The sequence below is a fragment of the Thamnophis sirtalis genome, unplaced genomic scaffold (genome assembly GCF_051295495.1).
Source record: "Thamnophis sirtalis isolate CommonGarterSnake01/CBP01778 unplaced genomic scaffold, rThaSir2_p1.2 scaffold_2, whole genome shotgun sequence".
Lineage (NCBI taxonomy): Eukaryota > Metazoa > Chordata > Lepidosauria > Squamata > Natricidae > Thamnophis > Thamnophis sirtalis.
In genome coordinates, this window is record NW_028261382.1 from 70,688,782 (window position 1) to 70,698,250 (window position 9,469).

The 9,469-nt window shown below is 49.9% G+C and overlaps 1 protein-coding gene across 3 annotated transcripts in view; it reads left to right on the forward strand.

The window, feature by feature from the left end:
• Positions 1–8,432, forward strand: part of KANSL3 (KAT8 regulatory NSL complex subunit 3) — a 23,170-nt gene extending 14,738 nt beyond the window's left edge. For all 3 annotated transcript variants that reach the window (XM_014075922.2, XM_014075924.2, XM_087706017.1), the window contains exons 15-22: positions 1,239–1,418; positions 3,094–3,178; positions 4,178–4,335; positions 5,314–5,426; positions 5,988–6,210; positions 6,594–6,724; positions 6,980–7,145; positions 7,756–8,432. In XM_014075922.2, the coding sequence (XP_013931397.2) occupies positions 1,239–1,418; positions 3,094–3,178; positions 4,178–4,335; positions 5,314–5,426; positions 5,988–6,210; positions 6,594–6,724; positions 6,980–7,145; positions 7,756–8,309 (1,610 nt within the window). In that variant the 3' untranslated portion in view covers positions 8,310–8,432. The remainder of the gene's footprint in view (positions 1–1,238; positions 1,419–3,093; positions 3,179–4,177; positions 4,336–5,313; positions 5,427–5,987; positions 6,211–6,593; positions 6,725–6,979; positions 7,146–7,755) is intronic.
• Positions 8,433–9,469: the final 1,037 nt, after the last annotated feature.

Here is a 9,469-nt window from a genome sequence, read left to right on the forward strand (position 1 = left end):
ATTACAGAATTACTCTAGAGATTGGGAATGGGTCTTCCCTTCTCCTGTGTGCTGCTTGGGGAATCCAATCATGCTTGGGGAATCCAATCATGGGTTAACTTTGTCCATTAGCCTAGAGACTGAGTATGTAAACTTTGACCACGCATCCTCTGACTGGACCGGGTCAGTTTTTTTACTCAGTCCAGCCTAACGAGACATATCTCAATTTTCTCTAGACTAATCGACAAAATTCTCATCTTATTCTTGGATTCAGCAGTCACATATTGAGGTTTTGAACTAGTTTATTACCTTCAGAGGTGGAGGTGGCAGTTCGCTGCCAGTCCAGATCCTCCCCGCCGTCGGATCTCTTGTCTGGGATCGGGGGCTGCGAGATCCATAGGCTTGTCGCGCCGGGACACAGCAGCGGTGCTCCCAAGAGTGGAGTTTGAGGTTCCCTTCCCTCGCTTACTGTTTGAGCGCGTCTTGGGCTGGTGCGCCGCCCTGTGCCATCTCGCGCCGGAAGCAACCCGCCTGTGTGGCGCGGTTCATCCCAGGCATCTTTCCTTGCCACGCGGCATTTAATTTAGACGGAACTGCGGCCGTACTAACCCTGCGTATAGTAAGAGTTACTTGTGCTGTGCTCTGAAAGAAGGCATTGGAGAAGGTTAGAAGAAAGAGTCCTAGGCATTTTGTTAGAAATACCCAGTGGTGGGTTGCAGGCGGTACGCCCCGGTATGCGCATACCGGAGCCAGCCCAGAGCACCAGATACCATTCCATGCCTGCCTGAGCTCCTTACGGGTGTTTAAAGGCTTCTGTGCTTCTGCGCAGATGCACGGTACGTACAGCGCCTGTGCGATGCTCCGCGGAGCAGCTGGAGCGTTGTGGAAGCGCTAAGACACATGCATGCACTGCGCACATGTGCGCATCCATGAGGACGACGCTAGCCCCGTTCCAACCGTACGAGTTGGAACGGGATTTGAAACCCACCACTGAAAATACCTGTATGTAAGAATGACCTCACATACTCATTACAATCCTCTGTGTGTCTCAACCCTCCGTTAGAACAGAGCGCTTGCCAGAAATTTGTGGTTCATGTATCCGGTTTCCTCAGTAAAAGCAGCAGAGATGCTGAAGGCAGAGAGGAGAAGCCCCGGTGCTTCCTTGCGCAAGCTGCATAGAGAAAACTGCCAATGTACCAAGGGCTGGGACCTGGGTACAGACCTGTTCAAATTCTTCTGCTGTATCATTCTCTCTTCAGAGCTGTCCCCGGATGCAGGGGAGAAAGAAGAGCTTCGGAAGCCACTAAAGAGACACCAGGCCTCCAGCCCCACCCATGGCAGCAAATCTTCCAAGCGAGCCAAAATCAAGGTGACCATCGTCTCTCATGGAGAAGCTGCTGGCTCCGGGAATGGCACATCCTTGGAGGGACCGCCAGAATGTGAGTCCTGAGAAACAGAGCCACTGACACATATCTGGAGGTGGGCAGTGCAGAAGATAACGTGGCCTCACAGATTTCCCTTGGTTCTGGTCAGCTGGGAGCAAAGCAGGTTTGATCTGGTGGCTAGATTCCTGTCTAGGATAGGAATCTCCTGAAATCCTGTATTTCCCAGCCTGCAGAGACTTGGTGGAGAGCTCGTTCTAAAAAATACTTTAGTATTACAACGGGTGATGTTTCTTAGCTGCAGTTTTGATTTTTGTGGATGTGTTGCTATGGTTTCTAAAGCATAAGTGTCATTATACAACTCATTACAAAGACAAAGGGACATGTAGCATTGGGATTGCAAAATGGAAGGTTTTTGTGAATTCTGGTCAATGAGAAGGCAGGTCATGACTCAGAAAAGATCTTTCCTGATTCTGGAAGATTCTGCTGAACCCGTTCTCCTCTCCTGTGATTTGTTTGGTGAAATGTTTGTGTTTCGTGAGTTGCATTTCATCATGTGGTGAAGGTGATGGATGGATAGCAGAACGGAACTTCATGAAACCTGCCTGGGTTTTTAGAAACTGATGGTTGGTCTAGTTGACTTTCAATGGTGCCCTTGCCATGGCTTCCCAAAGGTTAACAGGCCAGCATTGCCCTCCCACAAACAGCAGGCATTCCCTTTAGAAGGGCAAGGCTTTCCATGGACTCTGTATTTCTCATTGGAAAAGCCTTTGTTTTAGTCAGTGTTTTTCCCATAACTTGTTTTTGGTTGTGGTTACCAGAGGGGTCTCCAAACCCCCCCACCCCAGCCCCGGGCTATGGTGGCACCAGAAGCCATTGTAGACCGGAGGGTCTTTCTGAGTGAGGTTAAGGCATTTCCACCCTTCTACAGCAGCCCTTCATGTGGAGCAGGACTGAATAAACTCATACACGAGGACCTGGAGACTTCCAAAGCTGGACAATATTATACTTTTGAAAATCGGCCTAAAATACTAAAATATTCAACTGTAATTTTAAAAAAAATTACCGTACAAATTAACTAATTTGTATTTGGTCATTGAAGCATAAATTTATCAGCTTTGAAAGTCTCAGCTTTTAAAAAAAATGTAATTATCCAAACTTTATTTCTCTTTACAGAAAATAATGAAATGCAGAAGTAAACTTGAACCAAACAAGAATTCCCTCTTACCATACGTGGACAGGAGGAATGAGCAAGACATTTTTTTTTATTTGTATCCAAACACTGCAATAAATACATAATTTTAACTCATTTCTGTTCCTGTGTATTTTATAAGTATTTTAGGGGAATGCTGACAAAAGTAAAACCAATTCAAATAAGTCCTGCTGTGAATGATTGACTAATGAGAAGAGGTGTTTGGCTAGAGAAGGAATCTGGAGGAAGTGATAGTAGAGCTGCTGCAGTATCATTTATGAAGGCAGGGGTGGAGCTTCATTTGTTTTCTTGCATACTGTAAAAGCTGAAGTTTTGTGTGTAAATTCTTTGACACCTGCTGAGTGAGCAGCAAAGTATTGTGGTGTTTTGCGTCTTTTTCACAATCGTGACAGTTTATGACCTGCAAGTTGAATGTAGGTTTTTACCCCCCCTCAATCCTTTCTACGTGTTGTTAGAATGAGGCTGATTTTGTATGTTAGGATGGCCTGATTCTTCTTAATCTATATTTTCATTTTGCAGTAGCTGCAGGAAAACCTGTTGCTGTGACTTTGGGGCAGACGATGGCCGGTTCAAAGGAGGTGACAGGATTGCTTACCACTTCCATGTGAGTATCTGCAGACACATCCCAATTTGCTGGTTTGGATGACTTTAAAAGGAGAAAAGCCTCTGCTCTGGATGGCTCATTATGCTGCCTTCCAATCAGAAGCAATAAACTCCATGGAACAGTCATTGGAAAGCCTTCCTTCCCTGCTGGCGGGCTCTCAGGGAGCATCTGCCTGGACTCCAGCAGGAACTTGTGATGAGGATAGATGACAATCATCTTCTGTTAATGACCCCATAGATGACAATCATCTTCTGGTAATGACCCCATCATTCCTTGCGGGATGGAATCTGGGCAGCTGAGTGTTTACTGGCCAGATGCCCTTCCTGGCGCCAGTGCAGAGTTATATTCAGCAGCTATATTCTCACTGTGCCCAGAGAGAGAAATATCTGCCCCTATCTAGGATTGAACTCACAGCCTCTTGATTGTGAGGCGAGAGCTCCACCTCTAGGCTACCGCACCACTTATGAAGGATGGATGACAATGTCTGCCTCTTACTAATGGGGTATTGGCATGATCCAGCAGAACTCTGTTTTTAAGAGAGGTACGGGTCATGTGTCAATTATGTCCATACTGGCACTTGTCAGAAGAAAAGCTGCCGTCCAACCACACAGAGAGAAGGCAGACGTGTAACCGAGAGGATGCCTAAAGAGCAGGTGCAACAGCAGCTGGAGGCAGGGAAGCTGAGACATTATTTTGTCTGCAAGCAGTTCCACGGCTGCCTCTACGCAGAATCCATCCAGCTTAACTGCCTCAGACCCACTTTCTCGCTCAGTAACCGCCTTTCCTTTTCCGTTCTCCTGTGTGCTGCTTGGGGAATCCAAGCATGGGTTAACTTTGTCCATTAGCCTAGAGACTGAGTTATGTAAATGTTGACTACACCTCCTCTGACTGGATGGGTCAGTTTTTTAACTCAGTCCAGCCGAAAGAGACCTATCTCCATTTTCTCTAGACTAATCGACAAAATTTGATCTATTTTACTTTTACTTTTCCGTTTCCTAGGACAAGTCCTGCAACAGACGGCCCCTCCTCAATCAGCCCCACCCCCTCGCTTGCAATCCCAAGCAACGCAGCTCCCAGTGCTTTCCATGCTCTCCAGAACAGACTCGTAACCAGTGGCTCCCCTTGCTTGCAGGCCCAATCTGCCAGTGCGCTCCCAGGTAACTGCAGGCTGTGGTTCTTTCAGGGAGAGGCAGCCCTCGGGGGGTGGGGAGGAGGAGGAGATAGGAAAGCTTCCTTGTCTTTGGCCAGATTTGGATACTGCTTGGGCACGGTGGCATTGCTGGCATAGTCACGGTGGAGCAGATGTCTGTCCTTGTTTTTAATCTCTTTAATCCAGAGGTCCCCAAACTTGGCAACTTTAAGATTTGTGGACTTCCAGAATTCTACAGTCAGCAAAGCTGGGAGTTGAAGTCCACGAGTCTTAAAGTTGCCAAGTTTGGGGACCTCTGGTTTAATCCGTCTGTTTAACCATATCATATATATAACTCCCCAACTCAGGTGTAATAACTCTGGACAGCATACACAATAAAACAATAAAAATAGATTAAAAAAAACAATTGAAACCATAATCCAAATAAAGAAAAAAACAAGATGGCGAAGAAAACATTCAGAGAGCGCATTCCTGTTAACCGCTGTGCAACCATCTAGCATCCTCTTATCATGGTTGACCAAACTATGTTTTGAGGTCCTTCTGGAAGGCCAACAGGGTTGGAGCAGCCTCCCCTTAGGGAGGAAGGCTGTTCCATAGGGCGGGGGCCACCACAGAGAAGCCTTTTCCTCCTGGGTCCTGCCCAGGGAAACTCCCTGGCTAACAGCCCCCATAACGTGCCTCTTGGGCTGACCCTGGTGGGACAGGGAGATGGAAGTGGGGAGAGGTCATCCCTCCTATAACCTCCAGCCTGGAGACAAAGCCCTCAATTAAAACACCTCATGACAAAGATGGCAGTGGACCTTCCCGAAGCCAGTGCCCCTTCCAAGCAGTTCGGATTCCCTTTCAGAAGGACTGGAGAGCAAGTGTCCAGCTGCCTCCGACCTACAATCCCAGTAAATCAGCCAACATGCCATCCTGGATGGCCAGGTCTAAAAGAGCCCTTGAATTTCCTGATGTGGCGTTTCTGTCTTCCGCTTCTCTTTAGGGGCAGCTTCAGCCAGCAGCCTTCTACAAGGTTTGAGCTTCAGTCTGCAGGACATCAACATGAAGCCCGCTGCTCTTCCATCCGGGGTTGCTGCTGCTGGGTCCTTGGCGCAGGTAGGCAGTGGAGGGAGCACAGGCCTGAGGGCAGCGGCTCCTGCCAATTTGCTGGAATCCATTGTTAAATTTCCTGGAATTTTGCCAGCTGGTTGAGAGCAGAGCTAAGCTGCAACATCTCACGCAGAGCTAGCAGCAGAGCAGCGGCAATGGCCAGAGGTCTTAAACCAGAGGTCTTAAACATTTACCCGCACACACCCTGCCCCTTTTGGTAGGTGGGAAAGGTGCATTTTAATGAAACGTGGAAGTGTGAAACAATGGTCAGAGTCTGATTTCAGCCATGCAGATTTGACCAAGTGGAACCCTGAGTGTGAAACTTAAGAGAAGGCGATCTTAAGGAAAGCGACAACTAGACTCCACGTACACAAAGGAAGGAGGTGAAGGATCACTTCTTCACATTCTGGAGAAAGCTTTTGCCCTTCCTTTTTGCAGGGTGTCCATACATGGCTTATGATCTGAAGACCTGAGTGTGGCAGATTAAAGACACCTCCGTTGAAACTCTTGAGTTTCTGGAGAGGAAAATGGTTTTTGTTGTGACCTTTTCTCCTTTCTGCCTTGCAGAACTCCACCTTGAAGGCTCCAGCACCCCTCCAGAGCCTGAGTGCCAGCACAACCAGCGGAAGCACAATTGTTCGGACGATCCCGGTTGCCACCTCTTTATCCTCTCTCAGAGCCTCGGCTAGCGGGAAGCCCACCACAATTCATCAGCTGCTTACCAACGGGGGGCTGGCCAAACTCGCAAGTAGCCTGCCTGGTTTGGCCCACATCTCTGGCCAGGGGACAGGTAAGAGTCCACTTGTATGGGCAGAGCAAAAAGAAAAGTGCTTCTTGGCGTGCCTCCGTGACGCAATTTGAGAGTCAGAGAATCGATGTAAGGAAGCAGCCGAAGTGGTGGGAGTTGAACCGGTACCAGGTCCAGCAAAGTTTGCCTGGTAACCTTCACCTATTTCATATGGACTCGCCCCACAGGTTTTTAAAAAACTCACGCCTTATGGAGTGCCCTTAAGGCAAATGAAGGTTGGAGTGTTCGTTGCCGAGGCCCAGCCTGGGAAAATATGCCAGCCAATTGTCTTCCTGTCCAGTCAGGGGGGCTGTTGGGAAAAGCCGTCCTCCCTGCTGGAATGTGCATTTCGGGGCCTCCGGTAACTCTGGCCTCCCCTTTGTCAGGCTTAAAGGCCCCAACCACCATCACAGTGACCCTCCGGGGACAGGCCAGTCGAGCCACCACACTCGGGCAGACCACGGTGGCAGCTGCCCAGACCCAGTTGGAGGAGCAGACACAGCTGCTGCTGCCCCAGGTAACGTGCGAGGCAGGGGGAGCTGAGCCCTGGGAGGGAGGGGGCTTGCCTTGGCGCCCTTTGGAAAGGATCAGGCAGGGGGGTTTGGCCTGGAGACCCAGTTCTTGAGGGCCGTGGGGCGACCCAGGGAAAACCTGCTCCTCTCCTGACTACAACTTGCCGTGAAGTTTTGTCCTGCCTGGTGCTCACCGCAGCATTCTTGGCACAATTTTATTGGCCTCCCTTTCGGTTCATTGTGCCTGTCCCATTTTTCAGGTTGCAGATAACGCGACTGGGAATCTGTCGTGCCCAGTTTCCAGCCCCATTCCTCCCAGTAAACGGTTGCCTCAACTGGACCTTGGCAAAACCCAGAGCGTCGAGAGACTCCCTGCGGTTGACCTCCCATCTCACCCCCCCTCCTCAACCGTATCGCTGTCTGTAGGTGAGGAAGAGCGACAGTCCTGGCTCGTTTTCCCTTCAGGCAGCCAGAGCCTCAGGGATGTTATGGGTCTTCCGTTTAAATAGACTCTCCCAAGGATAAAGGGAGATTTTAAATCTCTGGTTTATGTTCCGCCCATTGGATCCAAGATCAACTTTTCTGACAGCTGCGCCTTCTCAGATTATGCCTGTTGTGACTCATGCACAATGTCCCAGCTGTGTCCCTCCAACTTCTGTTAGCCCCAACCAGCATCCCCTGGGTGAAGCCTGGCATTAAACATGGTTTTTTAGCAGCAATTCTGTAGTGCATGGATGCATTTTGAAGAAAAGGCTAAAATTGCTGGAGAGTTTCCTTCTTGTTGGCTTTCCTGACTTTCCTTGAATCCTTGCCATAATTTACAGGTTCACGGAAATTCTGAGGCTAAAGACAGTCGGTTGCTAGAGGGCAGCTTTGAATGCCTGGCTGCTAGCCGAGTTCACAGTAAGAACTAGGGAACCCTTTGATCAGTCCGTGGAGGCCGAGGATGCCCAGCAAAATTCAGGGGCTCAGTTGTGGGAGCCGAATGCTTAACCTCACATGAACCATCCTCCCCTTTGTCCCTCTCCTTGTCTAGTAACGACCACCAGCCCCATGAAGACCCTCTATGTGATGTCAGATGCGAAACTGTCAGCACTCACAAAATCAGTCATGGCAGAAGCGGCATCCGTCCAAACGGCTGCTGCGGCTTCCTCCTCTACGACTCCTTCCTCCCCTCCAGGAGCTGTGACCTTGGCGACCTCGACGACCAGCAGCCCCTCTGGCGGTTTGGGGCATTCTAAAGGGAGGCCTGTTTTGCAGTCAGCTTCCAAGACAGTGATACTCACCTCTACGCTAACGGCTTTGAAGGCCGATCGGAGCCTGGGACAGAGAGGGGAGATGGCCCTGGCCAAAGGGCATGAACTTGGGACCCTGGAGACTCTGGGCAGGGTCCCATCGGTCATGGATGACAGCAGCACCATCATCCACACCCGGGAGAGCCTGACCAACAGACCTCTGCTCCCACAGGGGGTGTTGCCTTCCGCAGCCGGCACCACACTTATTACTTTGAGCAGCAACCTCGCCGGCCCCTCCCTCCTCCCCGTGGCTGGGGCTGCCCTCAGCCAGAACCCAGGACCTCCCGCCATTTGACCTCTTTTTGGCTTTACCATGGGAAGTCAATCTTGAGGCACAGCTTAGCATTCCTGGCGTCCATGACAAGAGGACACCTTATTTGGTTTCTTTGACCCTTTTAATAAACTTTTTGTGGATGTAGCCCCTTTTAATTGCTCTGTAAATTGCTCTATTTTCCACAAGTATTCAGTACGGGCTAGATGCTTTTATTTGGAGTTCCTGAGTAGACATGCAGTGTGTGTAAAGGAGGCAGAACCATTTCATTAACCACGAGGTCAGGCTGTATTCAGGGCATCAGGCCCTTCCCAAATAAACAAGGTGTAAAATGGCATAAATCAAAGGTGTCAAACTGGATTTTTTTGAGGGCCAGATCAGCATTGTAGATCTCTGTGAGCTGGGGAGGGACGGCAGATGCCTCCTGCAGCCAAAATGGGGCTGCACATGAGCCGCCGCCGCCCCCCCTCCCCATGCCCCATTTGGACATCAGAGTGCAGGCCGCCCTGGCCAAAAACAGGAGACGCGTGGCCTCACACCAGGGGTGGGCTCCTGCCAGTTTTAACCTCTTCTATAGAAGAGGTTCCACAAATCTACAGTGCTGTTTAGAACCGGTTCCAGCTCCCTCCCCCCACCCGTCTGCGCATCATCAAGATGAAGAGCGAGAGGAGGAATTCTGGGAGTTGAAGTCCACAAGTCTTAAAGCTCTCAAGTTTGAACACCCCTGGGGGTTTTTTTCTAAAGGGTTAGGGGTGCCAGGGTCTTGTAACTTGACAGCTTTAAGACTTGCGTGGTTCAATTGCCAGCTTTTCTGAGCCAACATTTTGGTTGCTAAGCAAGAGCGTTGTTAAGTGAATTTCACCATATTTTACAAGTTGGCCACGCCCACCCAGTCACATGGCTGACAAGCCACTCCCACCCAGTCACATGGCCAGCAAGCCACTCCCACAAAGCAGGCCATACCTTCAGAAGAGGTTCTCAAAATTTTTGAAACCCACCACTACCTCACGCCCCCCATGCGCCCTGTTTTGGCTGCCAGGGGCACCATAGGCTGATTCTTTGCTATTTCCAGGCTGGCCCTGTGGATCAAATGTAAGCACCCTGTGGACCGGATCCGGCCTGCAGGCCTTGAGTTTGACACCTCTGGCATAAATGGAAAGGATCTCATGAATTGGAGGGGTGTT